This window comes from Symphalangus syndactylus, chromosome X (genome assembly GCF_028878055.3).
Source record: "Symphalangus syndactylus isolate Jambi chromosome X, NHGRI_mSymSyn1-v2.1_pri, whole genome shotgun sequence".
Lineage (NCBI taxonomy): Eukaryota > Metazoa > Chordata > Mammalia > Primates > Hylobatidae > Symphalangus > Symphalangus syndactylus.
Window position 1 is genome coordinate 78285593 of NC_072447.2, and position 21788 is coordinate 78307380.

The window sequence follows — 21788 nt, forward strand, 5'->3', positions numbered from 1 at the left end:
TCAATTAAGAACGATTGGTTACTTATGAGGCATTGACTATAGTTCTTTTGGCTAGCAAAAAGGCTGGATTGTATTTACTAACCTGTATTGTGATACATCAATTGATTTTTCCTTTTTGTAGAGCAATAAAGCCTTTTTCAAGGCCTTGAGAGCAATCAAAGGATAGTGTGCAGGCTTTTCCATTGCTATTACTAAAGGAAGAAAAGGAAAAAGGTTGTGAACATGACAATGTCACCCATCAGTTTTCATCCCAGGCTACCACTTGCTTTCTCTAATGAAACTGGGCTGAAACAGATGAACAAAAATAAACAACAATGAATTTTATAAATGATAAATCTACAATCGCTTTTGGAAATAGCTTCTACTTTCTGGGCAGAGTAGCATGGTGGGATTACCAAGTAACATCCTGTTTTAGCAAACATCAACAGAAAACCTACTGTTTCTATGACCTTGCACACAGTCATACAGGTGAAGCAATAATCTTATGAATGAGAGTCAAGGAAGGGCACACTAAGAAGGAAACAGAAAGCAGATCAGTAAAAGGGCACTAATCGAAACAGGTTTGTACTAAAATGTTCTATTTTTATCTGATACTAAAAATAGGAAACACTTGACAAGGGAGTATCAGAGGTAACTAACCCTAAGACTTCCAGATGCATTTAACAGATTTTTAGAATTGGAGTTCTGTTATACAAGGAGCAGTGGTCACTGTCACATGTCCATAAAGTATATATCATCTGCTTCATGGCTCTAGGAATTCTGTCTTGGCAAGACCAAGGAAAGGCAAATGTGACTCTTGTGCACTTGGAGCTACCTAATATTTTTATTAACCACACACATGTTCCTGAAGAGGGTGAGAGTTAAAAAGGGAAGATAATTAGGCTGTTTCCTGCAGTGTACTCCCAAAAAGGCTCTAAGCCCCCAAACCCACTTAAAGTTCGGCCTGAAATTTGAGAGTGGCAGTTGTGTTAAAAAATATTACCAGTATTTCTCTGTACATTTCAACAAACAGCTAAGATTGCATCACTTTTGATTGTTGAAGCACTCAGTTATTTCTAGCTAGCCCAGAAAAACTTTCTAAAGTTTGAGCTCCCCCTGTTGTGTAGTTACATAATTAAATTCCACACAGAAAAAATTTGAGCACCTATTAGGAGCAATGAACTTCGCTAGGGTTTGTAAGTACAAATTAAGTAATTATTGTTTATGACCCTAAGAGATTATAATCTCATAGAGTAAAGAAGATAAATGCACAAATAATCATAATACAAAATAGTCTAAGAATGGCATTAGAGAAGGAGAAACAAAGTGCTATGAGGAAAAATTATTTCCTACCTGGAGGTAAGAAACAAGAGTAAAGAGAAGAAAAAAAGTCATACGATCTAAACGGGCACCAGCCTTACAAAAGCATAAATATAGCTCTTACTTGCAATTGTTTCAAATGTTTTAGTTTCTAAATGAGGCAGCTCCCACACTGATTCCAGGAAGCTTTCCAGTAATGGATCATTCAATTTGGCTCTAACTTCAAACTCGTACAGCAGAAGCAATTTCTCACATGAATCATTTGAGAAGGTCCCTAAGAAAGAGGCAAAAATGCAACATTCTTTGTGATTATATTTTGTTATTCTCTTTGGTTGTAATTTCACTAACTGGAGAGGTTTTCCTTCTAAGAAAAATTAATTTTACTTACAATTTGAAGGTCATCTTCACTGCTGTAGACAGATTCTAAATTTTATTTATTTTTTTATTTGATTCTAACATTTTAAAATCTCTAAGCTCACCGCTACTTCCAACATTCTGTAGTGCATTCACTAGAACTACCTATATTTTCTCAAACAGTTGCCATGATGCTTCTAAACAGCCTGAGAAAACCCTGCTGCTATCATTGATTCTAATTCAAATCCAATGTTTACTTGCTTCTTGTGAACTTTCAACTGGGCTGGTGCTCACTCTAATGGCTGAGTTAACCAGAAGATACAGTGCTGTATAAACTAACAGTGACTTTATTTTAAGCAGAATAGAGGAGAGTTTCCAAACTGTTTCATTAGTCGACAGAATTTCTTGGGCATCAACATAGAAAGAATTTCATGTCAGGTGTCATACACTGAACTATGTGAGACAGTTTTCATTCATCCTTCTTGGTAGATTGAACATTGAAAAATGTTTTGAGGTATGACATATATACAACAAACTGAAAGAAGTGCTCTAATCTTAAACAGCTTGATGAGTTTTTACATGTGTTTAAACCCGTGTAATAACTACCTAGATTGTGATAACAAACACTTCCAACAATACAGAAGGTTCCTTTGTGCTCCTTTCCAGTCAATACCATCCAACCAAGGTAGCAACTATCTTTACTTTTCTGCGTTTATGTTTTGCATCTATTTTCATGAGGAATCTTGGTCTGCAGTTTCTTATATTGTCTTTGTCTACTACTGGTATCAGGATAATAGTCTCATAAGATGAACTGGGAATTGGCCCTCCTTTCTGAATGAATTTGTATAGAGTTGGTATCACATCTTCTTTAAATGTTAGGTAGAATTCTTCAGTGCAGTTTTCTTTGTTGGAAGATTTTAAACTATGAATTTAATTAATAGGCATAGGAGTATATATTTCTTCTTGAGGGAGCTTTGGTAGTTTGTGACTTTCAAGAAATTTGTACATTTCACCTAAAATTCTAAATTCATGGACATAAAAGTGTTCATAATATTCCCTTATTACATTTTAAAATGTCTGTAGGATCTCTAGTGAGGTCTCCACATTTATTACTGATATTGTTAATTTGTGCTTGATTTGCCTGGCTAGAGGTTTATCAATTGTATTGATCTTTTCAAAAGAAAAAAAAAACTTTTGGTTTCATTGACTTTATCTACTGTTTTCTGTTTTAAATTTTATTGATTTGTGCTCTTATTTTTATTACTTTTCTTTTGCTCGATTGGGTTTAATTTGCTCATTTTTTCTAGTTTCTTAAGGTGGAGACTTAGATTACTTGAGACCTTTCTTTTTTTTTTTCTAATAGGAGCATTTAATGCTATACACTTTTGTCTAGATACTGCTTTAGTTGTAGCCTACACATTTTTGTATGTTGTGTCTTCATCTTCATTCAATTAAAAAAAATCCTAATTTCCCTTGTCACTTCCTCTTTGGCCTACTGGATTATTTTAAAGTATGTTGTTTAATTTCCAAATATTGGAAGGTTTTACAGATAACTTTGTATTATAGATATATAATATAATTCTCTTGTGGTCAGAGAAAATACTTGGATATTTCAATAATTTTATGATTTCAGTACTTTTAAATTTTTTGAAGTTTGTTTCGTGGTTCAGAATATGGCTTACGATGATGAATGTTCCTTATGAATTTAAAAAAATTGTATTCTGCTGTTGTCGGGTAGAGTGTTCTAAATGTCAATTAGGTCAAGTTGGCTGATAGTGTTGCTCATGTCTTCTATATCTTTATTGAGTATTTGTTGACCTATTCTATTGAGTACTAAGAAAGGAATATTGAAGTTTCCAAGTAGTTATGGATTTGTCTATTCCTCATTTTAGTTCTAGCAGTTTTTGCTTCAAGTGTTTTGAAGCTCTGCAAAACAAATCCATTTACAATAGCATCAAAAAGAATAAAAACATCAATCTTATTCACAAGATGCTATAATCTTGTGAATAAAATTCCTAGGGAATCCAGTAAAATGCCATTATAACTAATCAGCAAGTTCATCAAGATCAATATACAAAAATCATTTATTTATTTATTTATTTATTAGAGACAAGGTCTCACTATGTTGCCCAGGCTGTTCTCAAACTCCTGAGCTCAAGTGATACTCTGGCCTTGGCCTCCCAAAGTGAGCCACCATGCCTGGCCAATTCTATTTTTATATAGCAGCAATGAGTCAGCTGAAAATAAAATTGAAACAATTCCCTTTATAACAGCATCAAAAAGAAGAAAATACTTAGAAATAAAGAACAAGGGCCAGGCATGGTGGCTCACAACTGTAATTCCAGCACTTTGGGAGGCCAAGGCAGGTGGATCACTTGAGGCCAGGAGTTTGAGAGAGACCAGTCTTGCCAACATGGCAGAATCCCAACTCTATGAAAAAAAAAAAATCAGCCGGGCGTGGTGGCGCATGTGTGTAATTCCAGCTACTCAGGAGGCTGAGGCATGAGAATCACTTGAACCCGGGAGGCAGAAGTTGTAGTAAGCTGAGATCGCACCACTACACATCAGTCTGAGTAACAGAGTGAGACTCTGTCTCAAAAAAAAAAAAAAGAAAAAGAAGGAATTAGTGTGTAAGTTTGTAGTTTTTAGTGTATAAGTTATGTAACTTAGTTTCCATTTTGTTATGTAACTTATAAACTAAAAACTATAAAACATCATTGAAATAAACAAGATGTAACAAAATGGAAACATATCCCATGTTCATGGATTTGATGATTTATCATTGTTAAGATGATAACACTCCCCAAAATTATCTATAGATTCAACACAATCCCTATCAGCATCCCAGCTCAGTTATTTTTTTCAGAAACTGACAGTTGATCTTGAAATTCGTATTGAAATTCAAGGGACCCAGAATAACCAAAACAATCTTGAAAACCAAGAATAAAGTTGGAGGACTAACACTTCCTGATTTCAAAGCTTACTAGAAAGCAATGGAGGCTGGGCACAGTGGCTCATGCTTATAGTCCCAGCACTTTGGGAGGCCGAGGTGGGCAGGTCACTTGAGGTCAGGAGTTCGAGACCAGCCTGGCTAACTCGGTGAAACCCTGTCTCTACTAAAAATACAAAAATTAGCCAGGCATGGTGGTGGCCACCTGTAGTCCCAGCTACTTGGGAGGCTGAGAGAATTGCTTGAACCAAGGAGGCAGAGGTTGCAGTAAGCCGAGATGGCACCATTGCACTCCAGCCTGGGCAACAGAGCAAGACTCAGTCTCAACAAAAAAGAAAGGAAAAGAAAAAGAAAATAGAAAGCAATGGTAATCAAGGCAGCATGGTACTGACATAAGGATATATATATATATATATATAAAAGCGGAATAGAATTGACAACCCATTAATAAAACAATATGTCTGTGGTCAACTGATTTTCCACAAGGGGCAAAGACCAGCCAGTGGGGGAAACGATAGTCTTTTAAACAAATAGTTCTGGGACAACTGGATAGCCACATGATAAAGAATGAAGTTAGACCCTGACCTCATAGCATATACAAGAATTAACTCAAAATAGATCAAATATTTAAAGATAAGAGCTAAACTATAAAACTCACGGAAGAGTAGGTTGCGAAAATTTTCTCCCATTTTGTAGGTTGCCTGTTCACTCTGATGGTAGTTTCTTTTGCTGTGCAGAAGCTCTTTAGTTTAATTAGGTCCCATTCGTCAATTTTGGCTTTTGTTGCCGTTGCTTTTGGTGTTTTAGACATGAAGTCCTTGCCCATGCTTCTGTCCTGAATGGCATTGCCTAGGTTTTCTTCTAGGGTTTTTATGGTTTTAGGTCTAACATGTAAGTCTTTAATCCATCTTGAATTAATTTTTGTATAAGGTGTAAGGAAGGGATCTAGTTTCAGCTTTAAAGACACATGCACACGTATGTTTATTGTGGCACTATTCACAATAGCAAAGACTTGGAACCAACCCAAATGTCCAACAATGATAGACTGGATTAAGAAAATGTGGCACATATACACCATGGAATACTATGCAGCCATAAAAAATGATGAGTTCATGTCCTTTGTAGGGACATGGATGAAACTGGAAATCATCATTCTCAGTAAACTATCGCAAGGACAAAAAACCAAACACGGCATGTTCTCACTCATAGGTGGGAATTGAACAATGAGAAAACATGGACATAGGAAGGGGAACATCACACTCCAGGGGCCGTTGTGGGGTGGGGGGAGAGGGGAGGGATAGCATTAGGAGATACACCTAATGCTAAATGATGAGTTAATGGGTGCAGCACACCAACATGGCACATGGATACATATGTAACAAACCTGCACATTGTGCACATGCACCCTAAAACTTAAAGTACAATAAAAAAAAAATCCTTCTAGAGGAAGGGGAAGAATTTAGCTGAGAGGAATATGGGTGATATTTAATTTCACAACACTGGAAAGAATTAGGCTTCTAACTGATATTGGATTTCAATCTGCTTGAGGTCCACCAACCTGCATAAACACTTTTGTAAGTAAACCTTCTTCAAATTATCCAAAAAAAAAAAAAAAAAAAACAAAACTCATGGCAGAAAACAGAGGGGTAAACCTTCATAACTTTCGATTTGGCAATGGATTCTTAGATATGACATCAAAAGCATAAGCAATGAAAGAAAAATAGATAAACTGGACCTCCTCAAAGTTAACGAATTTTGTATTTCAAAGGACATGATCAAGAAAGAGAAAAGACAATTGACAGAGTGGGGCAAAATCAAGGCATATATATGATCAAAGACATGTATCTAGAATACATAAATAACTCTTGCTACTCAATAATAAAAGGCAGCCTAATGAAAAATTGGGAAAGGGTGTGAATAGATACTCTCCAAAGAAGAGATACAATAGCCAATAACCATCTGAAAAGATGCTCAAAACCATTGGTCATCAGGAAAATTATTCATCAGGAAATCAAAACCATAATGAGATATCACTATACATTCACTAGGATGGCTAGAATAAAACAGGCAGGTAATACAAGTGTTGAGAAGGAGGTGGAGAAACTGGAAGCCTCATACATTGCTGGTGGAAATGTAAAATGATGCAGCTGCTTTTTTTAAATTTTAATATTATACTTTAGGTTTTAGGGTACATGTGCACAATGTGCAGGTTTGTTACATATGTATCCATGTGCCGTGTTGGTTTGCTGCACCCATTAACTCATCATTTAGTATTAGGTGTATCTCCTAATGCTGTCCCTCCCCCCTCCCCCTAACCCACAACAGTCCCCGGAGTGTGATGTTCCCCTTCCCCTGTCCATGAGTTCTCATTGTTCAATTCCCACCTATGAGTGAGAACATGCGGTGTTTGGTTTTTGGTCCTTGCGATAGTTTACTGAGAATGATGATTTCCAGTTTCATCCATGTCCCTGCAAAGGACATGAACTCATCATTTTTTATGGCTGCATCGTATTCCATGGTGTATATGTGCCACATTTTCTTAATCCAGTCTATCATTGTTGGACATTTGGGTTGGTTCCAAGTCTTTGCTATTGTGAATAGTGCCGCAATAAACATACGTGTGTATGTGTCTTTATAGCAGCATGATTTATAATCCTTTGGGTATATACCCAGTAATGGGATGGCTGGGTCAAATGGTATTTCTAGCTCTAGATCCCTGAGGAATCGCCACACTGACTTCCACAATGGTTGAACTAGTTTACAGTCCCACCAACAGTGTAAAAGTGTTCCTATTTCTCCACATCCTCTCCAGCACCTGTTGTTTCCTGACTTTTTAATGATGGCCATTCTAAGTGGTGTGAGATGGTATCTCATTGTGGTTTTGATTTGCATTTCTCTGATGGCCAGTGGTGATGAGCATTTTTTCATGTGTTTTTTGGCTGCATAAATGTCTTCGTTTGAGAAGTGTCTGTTCATGTCCTTTGCCCACTTTTTGATGGGGTTGTTTGTTTTTTTCTTGTCAATTTGTTTGAGTTCATTGTAGATTCTGGATATTAGCCCTTTGTCAGAGGAGTAGGTTGCAAAAATTTTCTCCCATTTTGTAGGTTGCCTGTTCACTCTGATGGTAGTTTCTTTCGCTGTGCAGAAGCTCTTTAGTTTAATTAGATCCCATTTGTCAATTTTGCCTTTTGTTGCCATTGCTTTTGGTGTTTTAGACATGAAGTCCTTGCCCACGCCTATGTCCTGAATGGTATTGCCTAGGTTTTCTTCTAGGGTTTTTATGGTTTTAGGTCTAACATGTAAGTCTTTAATCCATCTTGAATTAATTTTTGTATAAGGTATAAGGAAGGGATCCAGTTTCAGCTTTCTACATATGGCTAGCCAGTTTTCCCAGCACCATTTATTAAATAGGGAATCCTTTCCCCATTGCTTGTTTTTGTCAGGTTTGTCAAAGATCAGATAGTTGTAGATATGCAGCATTATTTCTGAGGGCTCTAATTGACACCCTAACATCACAATTAAAAGAACTAGAAAAGCAAGAGCAAACACATTCAAAAGCTAGCAGAAGGCAAGAAATAACTAAAATCAGAGCAGAACTGAAGGAAATAGAGACACAAAAAACCCTTCAAAAAATTAATGAATCCAGGAGGTGGTTTTTTGAAAAGATCAACAAAATTGATAGACCACTAGCAAGACTAATAAAGAAGAAAAGAGAGAAGAATCAAATAGATGCAATAAAAAATGAAAAAGGGGATATCACCACCGATCCCACAGAAATACAATCTACCATCAGAGAATACTACAAACACCTCTACGCAAATAAACTAGAAAATCTAGAAGAAATGGATAAATTCCTCCACAAATACACCCTCCCAAGACTAAACCAGGAAGAAGTTGAATCTCTGAATAGACCAATAACAGGCTCTGAAATTGTGGCAATAATCAATAGCTTACCAACCAAAAAGAGTCCAGGACCTGATGGATTCACAGCCGAATTCTACCAGAAGTACAAGGAGGAACTGGTACCATTCCTCCTGAAACTATTCCAATTGATAGAAAAAGAGGGAATCCTCCCTAACACATTTTATGAGGCCAGCATCATCCTGATACCAAAGCCTGGCAGAAACATAACCAAAAAAGAGAATTTCAGACCAATATCCCTGATGAACATTGATGCAAAAATCCTCAATAAAATACTGGCAAACTGAATCCAGTAGCACATCAAAAAGCTTATACACCACGATCAAGTGGGCTTCATCCCTGGGATGCAAGGCTGGTTCAACATATGCAAATCAATAAATGTAATCCAGCATATAAACAGAACCAAAGACAAAAACCACATGATTATCTCAATAGATGCAGAAAAGGCCTTTGACAAAATTCAACAGCCCTTCATGCTAAAAACTCTCGAAAAATTAGGCATTGATGGGACGTATCTCAAAATAATAACAGCTATCTATGACAAATCCACAGCCAATATCATACTGAATGGGCAAAAACTGGAAGCATTCCCTTTGAAAACTGGCACTAGACAGGGATGCCCTCTCTCACCAATCCTATTCAACATAGTGTTGGAAGTTCTGGCCAGGGCAATCAGGCAGGAGAAGGAAATAAAGGGTATTCAATTAGGAAAAGAGGAAGTCAAATTGTCCCTGTTTGCAGATGACATGATTGTATATCTAGAAAACCCCATTGTCTCAGCCCAAAATCTCCTTAAGCTGATTGGCAACTTCAGCAAAGTCTCACGATACAAAATCAATGTACAAAAATCACAAGCATTCTTGTACACCAATAACAGACAAACAGAGAGCCAAATCATGAGTGAACTCCCATTCACAATTGCTTCAAAGAGAATAAAATACCTAGGAATCCAACTTACAAGGGATGTGAAGGACCTCTTCAAGGAGAACTACAAACCACTGCTCAATGAAATAAAAGAGGATACAAACAAATGGAAGAACATTCCATGCTCATGGGTTGGAAGAATCAATATCGTGAAAATGGCCATACTGCCCAAGGTAATTTATAGATTCAATGCCATCCCCATCAAGCTACCAATGACTTTCTTCACAGAATTGGAAAAAACTACTTTAAAGTTCATATGGAACCAAAAAAGAGCCTGCATTGCCAAGTCAATCCTAAGCCAAAAGAACAAAGCTGGAGCATCACACTACCTGACTTCAAACTATACTACAAGGCTACAGTAACCAAAACAGCATGGTACTGGTACCACAACAGAGACATAGCTCAGTGAAAAACACTCTGGCAGTTCCTCAAATGATTAAACATATGGTTACCATATGACCCAGCAATTCTACTCCTAGGTATATACAAAAAAAAAACTGAAAATATGTCCACACAAAAACTTGTGCACAAGTGTTTACAGCAACATTATTCATAATAGCTAAAAGATGGAAACGATCCAAATGTCCATCAACTGATGAATGGATGAATAAAACATGGTATGCCCAGGCAATGGAATATTATTTGACCATAAAAAGTAATGAAGTACTGACACGCCACAACATGAATTAACTTTAAAAATATGCTAAGTGAAATAAGGCAGTCACAAAAGTCCATGTATTATATAATTTTATTTACATGAAGTGTTCAGCATATGCAAAGCTATAGAAACAGAAAGTAGATTAGTGGTTGTTCAGGGCTTGTGGGAGAAATGCGAGGGTAACTAAAGGGTACGTTGCTTTCTTTTTGAGGTAATAAAATGTTCCAAAATTGATTATCAGTGGTGGTTGCACATATCTGTGAATACACTAAAGTGTATTGAATTGTACACTTTGATGGGTGAACTGCATGGCATGTGAGTTATATCTCAATAAAATTGTTTGAAAAATTGAATTTATATTGTGTATTCTTTTGGGACCAACTTCTTTTGCTCATAATGTCTGTCATATTCATAAATATTTTTCTATGCTATCAGAAGTTCATTCCTTTTATTGCTTTGTAGTATTCCATTGTATGTACATACCACAATTTATTTAATCTATCATTCTGCTGATGAACAGTAATGTTGCTTCAAATTTTTAGTTCTTATGAATAGAGCTGTCTTGAACATTCTTGTACATACTGTGGTGAACTGATGTACTCATTTCACCTGAGTATATATCTAAAAGTGAGATTTCACAGTCACTGCTGGGATAGAAACATGTTTGGTTTTAGCAGATACTGCCAAACAGTTTTCCAAAGTGGTTGTACCAATTACATTTCCACTAGTGGTGTGCCAGAACTCCAGTTGCTTCCCACCCTCATTAACACTTGATTTTTTAAGTCATTTCAGTGAGGGTGCAGCGACTTCTCAATGTGCATTTTCTTGATGAGTAATGATGCTGAGCATCTTTTCCTTTGCTTATTGACCATTTATACATTTTTTTTGGTGAAATTTCCATTCAATTCTTTTTTTTTTTTTTTTGAGATGGATTTTCACTCTTGTTGCCCAGGCTGGAGTGCAATGGTGTGATCTCAGCTGACCGTGACCTCCACTTCCCGGGTTCAAGCGATTCTCCTGCCTCAGCCTACCAAGTAGCTGGGATTACAGGTATGTGCCACCACGCCTGGCTAATTTTGTATTTTTAGTAGAGATGGGGTTTCTCCACGTTGGTCAGGCTGGTCTCGAACTCCCAACCTCAGGTGATCCACCCGCCTCAGCCTCCCAAAGTGCTGGGATTACAGGCATGAACCACTGCGCCTGGCCATTCAATTCTTTTGTCCATTTTTTTATTGGGTTATTTGTCTTTTCTTGTTGAGTTGTAAGAATTCTTTATATATTCTGGAAGTTGTCAAGCTTATGTATTGGCATATCTTCTTCCTATCTGTGGCTTGTCTTTTTCTTTTCTCAAGGATATCTTTTGACAGACCAAAGTTCTCACTTGTAATGAAGTCCACTTTATCAATATTTTCTTTTATAGTTGGTAATCTTTTGTCTCCACAAAGTCATGAAGATATTCTCCTACGAGTTTTTATTTATTTTATTTCATTATCTTTTGAGACAAGGTCTCACTTTGTCACCCAGGCTAGAGTGTAGTGGCACCATCATAGCTCACTGTAACCTCAAATTCCTGGGCTCAAGTGATCTTCTTGCCTCAGCCTCCCAAGTAGCTGTGACCACTGTGACCACAAGTGCATGCCACCACACCGGGCTTTTTTTTTTTTTTTTTTTTTTGGTAAAGATAGGGTCTCGCCATGTTGCCTAGGCCGTACTTGAACTCCTGGACTCAACCAATCCTCCCACTTTGGCCTTTCAAAGTGCTAGAATTACAGTACTGTAAACCACCACACACAGCTCCAGCTGGGATTTTGATTGGGATTGCTTTGAATCTATAGATCAATTTGGGAAAGCTGATATATCTTAACAATATTGAGTTTTCTAATACATGAACATGGCATATATCTGCGTTTATTTAGACCTTTAAAAATTTCTTTCAGCCATGTTTCAAGGTTTTGTGGCTTTCAGTGCAGAGGTCTTATACATCTTTCATTATAGATTACTAGGCATTTGATGGATTTTGATGCTATCAAAAATTGTATTTTAAAGGTCACTTTCCAATAATTTCTTGCTAGTACACAGAAATATAATTAATTATTTATATACAAACCTGTATCCAACAACCATACCAATTTACTTTTTTTTTTTTTTTTTTTGACAGAGTCTTGTTCTGTCGCCCAGGCTGGAGTGCAGTGGCGTGATCTCAGCTCACTGCAACCTCCACTTCCTGGGTTCAAGCAATTCTTCTGCCTCAGCCTCCCGAGTAGCTGGGGCTACAGGCACGTGCCACCATGCCCAGCTAATTTTTGTATTTTTAGTAGAGATGGGGTTTCACCATATTGGCCAGGCTGGTCTCGAACTCCTGACCTCATGATCCACCCGCCTTGGCCTCCCAAAGTGCTGGGATTACAGGTGTGAGCCACCGTGCCCAGCCCAAATTTACTTATTTTTAAAACTTTATTCCAAATCACAGATAAAGAAAACCATATTATATGCATGTCTGTTTGCATATACATAATACATACATATATACACACACACATACATACAGTTGTTATAAAGATGTTTTTGAAAATGTGAATTTGTTCCAACATGATTGATATATTAGGTAACAATTAATGTAAATTATGTAAGTTAAGTACTTGCTTATGTGCAATTTAGTCTATGTGAAATAGTAGGTGAATGCAGAAAGCAGCATCTGGCTGAACCAAGCTGTATAGGAAGATGCATAACACACACGTGCACAACTCGAACTTCTATCCACTACCTCAGTTCACTGAATGTGTTATGGGCCACACTCATCCACATCTGTTGCTATAACTTTCCATCAGATTTCAGACAACCTCCTCCCACCACTTCACAGTATCTCACAAGCTGCAATCCTTCTGATACTCACTTCCATAAGCAAATGCCAGGTCTTTTTTAAGGTAAAAAGCCATATTTATTGTAGTATTCATGTATTTTTAGTCATTTAACATATATAAAACCATGCTGTCATTTTATTAGGTTCTTATCTTTTTTTAATATGTCACAGACCAAATTTTTTAGTGTTATACCCCAACCCCATTTTTTCCCATAAGCCCTGTGGTCTTTATTACACAATTTTGGATACTGTAATAATTTTTAGGCATGCATATGCCATGTAACAGCAAAACTGACTAAACATGTAAAGTATTTTCATTATTGCTAATCCATATCTACGTGAAAAAAGTTACCAACTAGAATACAGTATTGTGCATAGTTCTTTTTGTCTTTAGCCTTGCATTTAATCAAAACAGAGTTTTTCAAAGTTACTTAAATCAGCTTCTTTCTTCCTCACCCCCTTCCATGTGGCTATGTAGTTCATTCGTAATACAGTCAAATTCATTTGTCACAGTCTGAATTCCATCTGGGGTTCCCTCCACATCCTGATTGATTTATTTTAAAATTGTATCCGGTAAAAGCTACTCTTTGTGGCATATAGTTCTGTTGGCTGTGAAAAATGCATAGAATTGTGTGTCCACTATCACTGCTCCTTATAGGATGTTCATTACCCTAAAGATTCTCTCATGTTACCCCTTTATAGGGAACTCCTACTCCTATGTCCAACCTCTGGCAACCACTGATGTGTTTTCTGTTCCTATGGTTTTACCTTTTCCAGGATATCGTATAAATGGAATCATAGCCTTTTGGGTCTGTCTTTTTTCACTTGGCAAATGCATTTAAACATTCATTTACTTCTGAGTAGTATTCCATTATAGAGATGTAGTTTGTTTATCTATTTCAGGTTACATTTGTTGTCGGAATTATGTTGTCAGCTCCTGGAAATGGTAGATTGGCTGGGTCTCTGCACTGCTTTCAAAGTCATGGTTTAGAAATTGCTCCATTATTCTGCGTCCTTCGGATAGGCAAAATGCCCTTCTAATGCATACACAGGGCAGGGGTTATTAACCCCACTTTCCAGATGAGAAGATTATGGCTGAGAAACTAAATGCTGTTCCTACCCATGGAAACAGCAAATTAATGGAGAGCCAGGACCCTAATCCCACATGTTCTGATTCACAATCCACTACTGGCAAACATGTAGAGGAGAAGAATGGCTATGACTAGAAGGTTGGAAAATAGAACCCAGTTCTGAAATAGTTGGTCTGAAGAAGACAGAGCTTAACAAATGCTTTGGAAACCGTCCTAAAGCACATAAAGGGTTTACAACTGAAGTTAAAAAAGAACAGATCGTCTTTAAGAGGCAGCATGGAGAGAGTGATCAATTAGACCTAAGATGTGAGATGGGTTACTAGGAGGCCTGGAATTATTCCAGTATAATATTGAATGGAAGTGGTGATAGTGTATATCCATGTTTCATTCCCTGACATCAGTGAGAAAGTGTTCATATTTTACCATTAAATACAAAGTAAGGAGTAGTTTGTTTTCAAGTAATGTTTATCAGATTGAGGAAGTGACCTTCTATTCCTAGTTTGTTGAGTGTTCTCATCATGAATGGGTATGGAATTTTTTTCAAATGCTTTTTCTGCATCTATTGAGATTATTATGTTTTCCTCTTTGATTTTGTTAATGTGCACTCATTTTTGAATGGTGAATTCCTGGGATAAGCAATATTGGTCATGATGCAGTATACTTTTTATATATTGCTGGATTCAATTTTCTAAAATGTGTTTAGGATCTTTGCATCTATCATTTAAGATACTGGCCTGAGGCCGGGTGTGGTGGTTCACGCCTGTAATCCCAGCACTTTGGGAGGCTGAGGCGGGCGGACCACCTGAGGTCAGGAGTTCAAGACCAGCCTTGCCAACATGGTGAAACCCCATCTCTACTAAAAATACAAAAATTAGCCGGGCGTGGTGGTGCGTGCCTGTAGTCCCAGCTACTTGGGAGGCTGAGGCTGGAGAATCGCTGGAACCTGGGAGGCAAAGGTTGCAGTGAGCTGAGATCGTGCCACTGCGCTCCAGCCTGGGCGACAGAGTGAGACTTCGTCTCAAAAAAACAAAAATAAAAACAAAAAAAAAACAAACAAAAAAGACACTGACACTGACTTGTATTTTTCTTTTTAGTTTTTGTAATCAGAGTCACGCTGGCCTCATAAAATCAATGTATTACTTTTTTCTCTATTTTCCATAAGAGATATTTGTATGAGATTGATATTATTTCTTTCTTATATATTTGGAATAATGTACTGGTAAAGCCATTTCCTTTGTGAGAAGGTATTTAAGGTTTCATTTCTTTAGTAGGTTTAGGACTATTTAAAATAGTCTAAATAGGACTACTCAGATTATTTTTGGAGGCACAATTTTGTAATTGATCTTAGCCAAAAAGCTGAGAAGTAATGGGGGGCGGGAAAGTAATTTTGGTAGCTGTACTTTTCAAAGAATTTGTCCATTTTGTCCAAACTGTCAAATTTATTGGCATAAAGTTGTTCACAATATCCTTTTTATTGTGATTTTAATGTCTGAAGGACTTGTAGTGATGCCCACTTTTGAATTACTGATATTGGTAATTTGTGTTCTTTCTCAATCCATCTTGCAAGACTTTTAGCAATTGTATTAATCTTTCCAAAGAAGCAACCTATAGCTTTGTTGATTTTCTGTATTGTTGTTGTTGTTGTTTTGAGACACAGTCTTGCTCTGTCGCCCAGGCTGGAGTGTAGTGGCGTGATCTTGGCTCACTGCAACCTCCACCTTCCAAGCTCAAGCGATTCTCTTGCCTCAGCCTCCCCAGTAGCTGTGATTACAGGCATGTGCCACCATGCCTGGCTAATTTTTGTATTTTTAGTAGAGACGGGGCTTCACCATGTTGGCCAGGCTGGTCTCAAACTCCTGACCTCAGGTGATCTGCCCGCCTTGGCCTCCCAAAGTGCTGGGATTGCAGGCATGAGCCACTGTGCCCAGCCTGATTTTCTGTGTTGCGTGTTGTTTTTCATTTCTTTGTTTTCTGCTCTTATCTTTGTTACATTCTCCCTTCTACTATCTTTAATTTGTTGTTCTTTCCCTAGACTCAAGTTGGAAGCTTAGATCATCAATTTTCAACCCTTAATCTTTACTAATATATGCATTTAAAGCTATGTCTTTTCCTTTATTTTAGTTGTATCTAACAAGTTTTGATGTCATATTTCATTTTTGTTAAGTTCAATCTATTCCATCGTTTCCATTTTGATTTTTTCTTTGATTGATGGGTTATTTAGAAGTGTTTCTTCTAGATTTCCAACAGTGGGGGTTTCCTAATCATCCTTCTGTTGTTGCTTTCTCATTTAATTATACTTTGTTTGGATAACATACCTTGTATGATTTCGATCCTTTGAAACTTGTTGAGACTTGTTTTTTGGCCCAGCATATGATCTATTTTGGTATATGTTACAAGTGCACTTGAAAAGAATGTGTATTGTGAGATATACATATATATATATATATATAATCATTTAGGGGTGGACTGAAGTTTAAAGCTTGGGGAATCTTATGAAAATAAGTAATGAATACGTAGGTGAGTTATAGTACGCAACTTATTCTGATCAGGAGACATTGTGCTAAGATAACTGTACAAGAAAATGTCTAAAACACCAAAAGCAATGGCAACAAAAGCCAAAATTGACAAATGGGATCTAATTAAACTAAAGAGCTTCTGCACAGCAAAATAAACTACCATCTAACAGGCAACCTACAGAATGGGAGAAAATTTTTGCAATCTACTCATCTGACAAAGGGCTAATATCCAGAATCTACAAAGAACTCAAACAAATTTACAAGAAAAAAAAAACAATCCCATAAAAAAGTGGGCGACAGATATGAACAGACACTTTTCAAAAGAAGACATTTATGCAGCCAAAAGACACATGAAAAAATGCTCATCATCACTGGCCATCAGAGAAATGCAAATCAAAACCACAATGAGATACCATCTCACACCAGTTAGAATGGTGATCATTAAAAAGTCAGGAAACAACAGGTGCTGGAGAGGATGTGGAGAAATAGGAACACTGTTACACTGTTGGTGGGACTGGAAACTAGTTCAACCATTGTGGAAGTCAGTGTGGCGATTCCTCAGGGATCTAGAGCTAGAAATACCATTTGACCCAGCCATCCCATTACTGGGTATACACGCAAAGGATTATAAATCATGCTGCTATAAAGACACATGCACACGTATGTTTATTGCGGCACTATTCACAATAGCAAAGACTTGGAACCAACCCAAAAGTCCAACAATGATAGACTGGATTAAGAAAATGTGGCACAGGTACACCATGGAATACTATGCAGCCATAAAAATGATGAGTTCATGTTCTTTGTAGGGACATGGATGAAGCTGGAGACCATCATTCTCAGCAAACTACTGTAAGGACAAAAAACCAAGCACCGCATATTCTCACTCATAGGTGGGAATTGAACAATGAGAACACATGGACACAGGAGGGGGAACATCACACACCAGGGCCTGTTGTGGGGTGGGGGGAGGGGGGAGAGATAACATTAGGAGATATACCTGATGTTAAATGACGAGTTGATGGGTGCAGCACACCAACATGGCACATGTATACATATGTAACTAACCTGCACGTGTACCCTAAAACTTAAAGTATAATAATAAATAAATAAATAAATAAATAAATAAATAAATAATAAAATTTCCAGATTCACATTTGTCCTCTCTAAAAGCAAACCATAATAAGATATATGTTGGGAACAGTGAGATTGGACTGACATTCCTAATTAGATCAGGCACTTTGGAGAAGGAATAGTATATATCACCATAAGTATCTGGGAACCATAACAAACCTGTCTCCTCAACCTGGAACCCCTACTATATTTCTTCAGTGACTCCATAGCCCTGTATCAAAGTCTCTACTCACTGCCATTAAGGCTTTGGATTGCATCATTAGGGTAAGCTTCTGCTGACTATGAGGTAGGATTTAAATGGAATGCTGCCAAAAGTGAAGACTTTTAGGATCCATTTTTATCAGAGATACTTGGGTATCTCCAGCTAATTGTTTAATTTCCTTCCAGGAAATAATCCTAAACTCAGGTTCTCCTATTTCTATGGCCTAAGTTCTGGCTCAAAATGTATACTAAAAAATCTACTCAAGTTTTACCATTCTGTTTAATGTGCCTGAGGATCAGCTCCAATTGCCTTTTCTCTTGGCTGATCTCAAAACTTTCATCTCTGAGAATTTCTTATCCATGAGAACTAATCTCTGAGACAAAAGTAATGCATGACTGATTGCTGTATTAAGCCAATGAAGGAACCGAGCAAAGACTGCCTGCAAAGGAATAAGCATTCAATCCTAGTTTTGGTGTGTACAATGGAAAAGACAAAAAATGTTTCTATTTTTAGCATACACCTTGTTAAATGGCAGCTTTTATCTACTGTATTTGGATAAATTAGAATGACCTTTCCAGTGATGGGTTGAGGAGACCCTAATATATAAATATGTAATATATAATACATAAAAACATAGATAATCCTCTGCCCTGCCAGCTGAACTGCATTTCTGCTGGCAGAACATCCATGCTAGGCTTTGTTCTAAAGCTCTCAGGAGGTTTGCCTTGTTTGTCATAACCACTAATACTTTCGATGATGACACTTGATGAATGCTTTATACCAAAGTCAAAATTATAGCACTGGAGATAAGCGAAATTCTTCCTTGCAATGACCTACAAAAACTAAAGCCTTTTCTCTATCTTCCTGTTTTTGTGATAAATGTTTAACTCATGTTATAAAATAAATAGTTTTAAGAAACCAAATCACCAAGATTACTTCTAGCCCTAACATTTGATGATTTGCTATATATAGAGACTCTGACTCCAAGGATGCTCTTAGCAACATCCAAAAATGATAATCTTCAAGGGAGACCCAAAAGAGGAAATCTCTTTTTACAGCCAGAAAGAGAGATTCAGAAGCTGTGAGCTTCCTCAAGTTAGAAAGGTTTGAGTATCTTCTCACTATAAGCAAAGTCATCTTTGGTACAAACCCAACTTCCCCTTAAATTTCCTTTTTCACCACTGGAAACCTGCCCTTCTCTGCTCTAAATCCCAAGTTCAATCTCCATTAGGTATTTTTTTCCAAATGTTCCTCTCCCAGAGTATACGTTGATAATGACTAAATTGTGAGCTCTCCCAAGGATCTTTGCATACAGGGTTCTCTAAGATCGAAACACTCTAATACTAAAATAAATGACTCTCTAATGATATAATTTCTGGTGTTATAGCAGAATTTCATTTAATAAATATTTATTGAGCCCTATTATATGCCAGGCAAAACTTTAGGAGGTATGGATAAAGAATGAACAAGACAGACAACTTTTCTGCCTGCATGGAACTTAGATTCTATTTAGGGAGACAAACAATAAGCAACATAGAATATGTCAAGTAGTCAACACACAGATTAAAGGGGTAAATAGTATTGAAAGTTGCTATTTTTGAAAGGGTGTGGTCTCTGAGGGGGTAAAACTTGAGCAAGTTGGGGAGCAAGGCATATGAATATCTAGGACAAGAGTGTTCAATGCAAAGGAAAGGGCAAATACCAAGGCCCAGAAGCAGGGAAGTACGAGGTGTTATCGAGACATAGTAGGGCTAAAGTACATTGAGCTATGAGGCAGAGTGGCAGGAGAGGTGGCGAGGAAGGTATCTAAGGACCGGATTATCTATGGCCTTGTAGATTATGGTAAGGACTTGGGATTTTATTTTAAATCCATTTAAATGGGAAGTGCAAGGAGACTGACATGAACTGACTTATGTTAAAATACTCTGGCTGCTGTGTGGCTATTGAATTTATTAGGAGGGCAAGAGTTGCAGCAGAGAGGACACTTGGGAAGCTATTGCAGTGGTCCAAGTGAGACATGAGATAGCTTGGAACTAGGTGATACTAGTGGCCTAATTTGTTATTGAGAATGGGCATATCGCAAATCACACTACTTTCAGCCTACTGTGGTTTGAATGTGTCCCCTCCAAAATTCAGATGTTGAAACTTAATGGCCAATGTGATAGGATAAGAGGTGGAACCTTTAATAGCTTATTAGACCCAGAAGGCTCCTCCCTCATGAACGGGGTTACAGATAGCCCTTATGGCCTTTAAAAAAGAGGCTTCCACACAGCACTAACTTTTCTTGCCCTTCCACTTTCCTCCCTATGAAGACACAGTGTTTCTCCCCTCTGGAGGATGCAGCAACAAGGTATCATCTTGCAATCAGAAAGCAGCCCTCACCAGAAAACTGAACCTGCCTTGACCGTAGACTTCCCAGCCTCCAGAAATGTGAGAAAAAAAAATTTTCTCTTTTGTAAGTTACCCCGTCTGCATGAGGCGTTTTGTTACAGCAGCAGAAACAGACTAAGACACGGACTCATCTCCCACTATACAACCCCTGAATAAGAGATAATCCCCAGACTAACAATGTTCTCCTGTATTACTCCTGGCTTCTGTTCACTTGGTTCCTACCATTAAAATTCTATTTATTCTTGAAGAGTAAGTTCAAATATCACCTTTTGGAATAGATCATTTCTTCCTCTGTGGTCCTATATATTCTGTATCCCTATTAGTATAGTTATTTCATTTTGCCTTATATATGTATAATTGATTATGTTTCTGACCTACTTTCTTTACTGCAAATTTCTTAGGGACAGAGACAGTAATACATTTCCTTATTTCCACAATACATAGTAGCCCTTAGGAATTTAATAAATACTTTGCAGAATAAATGTGGTGAGCTGCTTTCCTTAGGTCACTAATATAATGGCATGTCAGGGTTAATCCTTTTGTAAAAGCCAATTCTCATAGCACTAAAATTTTAATCACTGTTTATACAGCTCTTAATTAACTCTGATTTGGAGTAGATTTTTAAAAGGATGGCATTTTCCAACTTTCCCTCAAGAGTTTATGATTCACTGGCTTTGTACTTTCCCTCAATTTATCTATTTGCAGTTGGTAGCTTAATGATTTATTTACATTACTGACATACTGGGTTCATTATTTTAGGCATTAGTTCATTGGAAATACAAAATCTCAAGAAACATAAACCTCTAACAAGTCAGAATAATTTTTCTAAATGTATCTTTCATTTTAATTATTAAAGTACTATATATTCATTGAAAAATTCAAATGCAGAAACAAAATAAAAAGTGAAAGTCCCTTAAACACACTAATACTTGTTCCAAGGCTATCAAGTGTTAAGTTTGATGTGTATCCTTCCAAGGCTTTATAGATGATATATGCATTCATAAATATATATACATATACACACATTTTATAAGAATATATATATGTGTGTATATTCTAAAGACCTATTATGTGCTAGGCACACAATACAAAGGTAAGCAAAATCAGGCACAGTATCTGTCCTTGTGGAGCTTACAGTCTAGGGTACTTGTGTACACATACACACATATGTTTTAAAAATAAAAATAGAATCAGAAAAAGTCAGCAAAAGTACAGCACTCCAAGGGGAGGAGCACACCCTGAAATGCATATCCTTTATCTACAATAACAAGAAAAGAGTTTAGAGGCTGGTAAAGGGAACTTGTCTGGACTTAGTTTGGTTTTGAGAAGCAGAGAAGAAAGAGTGAGCAACAGTTCAGTGAAGCAGTGGGGAGAAAAGAGTCTTTCTTATGAGAAGACCATAGCTGCCTATATCCACTGGCTGAGAAGATATAGAGCCTACAAGAACTCACATACACAACAACCTTAGAACTTAAGTAAAAATTTCTA

The 21788-nt window shown here is 37.2% G+C and overlaps 1 protein-coding gene across 2 annotated transcripts in view; it reads right to left on the minus strand.

The window, feature by feature from the left end:
* The window catches only part of TEX11 (testis expressed 11), a 399429-nt gene that overhangs the window by 24647 nt on the left and 352994 nt on the right, over nt 1-21788 (minus strand). For both annotated transcript variants that reach the window (XM_055266828.1, XM_055266827.2), the window contains 2 exons: nt 1424-1573; nt 83-191 (listed from right to left, as the gene is read on the minus strand). In XM_055266828.1, coding sequence (XP_055122803.1) covers nt 83-191; nt 1424-1573 — 259 coding nt within the window. The remainder of the gene's footprint in view (nt 1-82; nt 192-1423; nt 1574-21788) is intronic.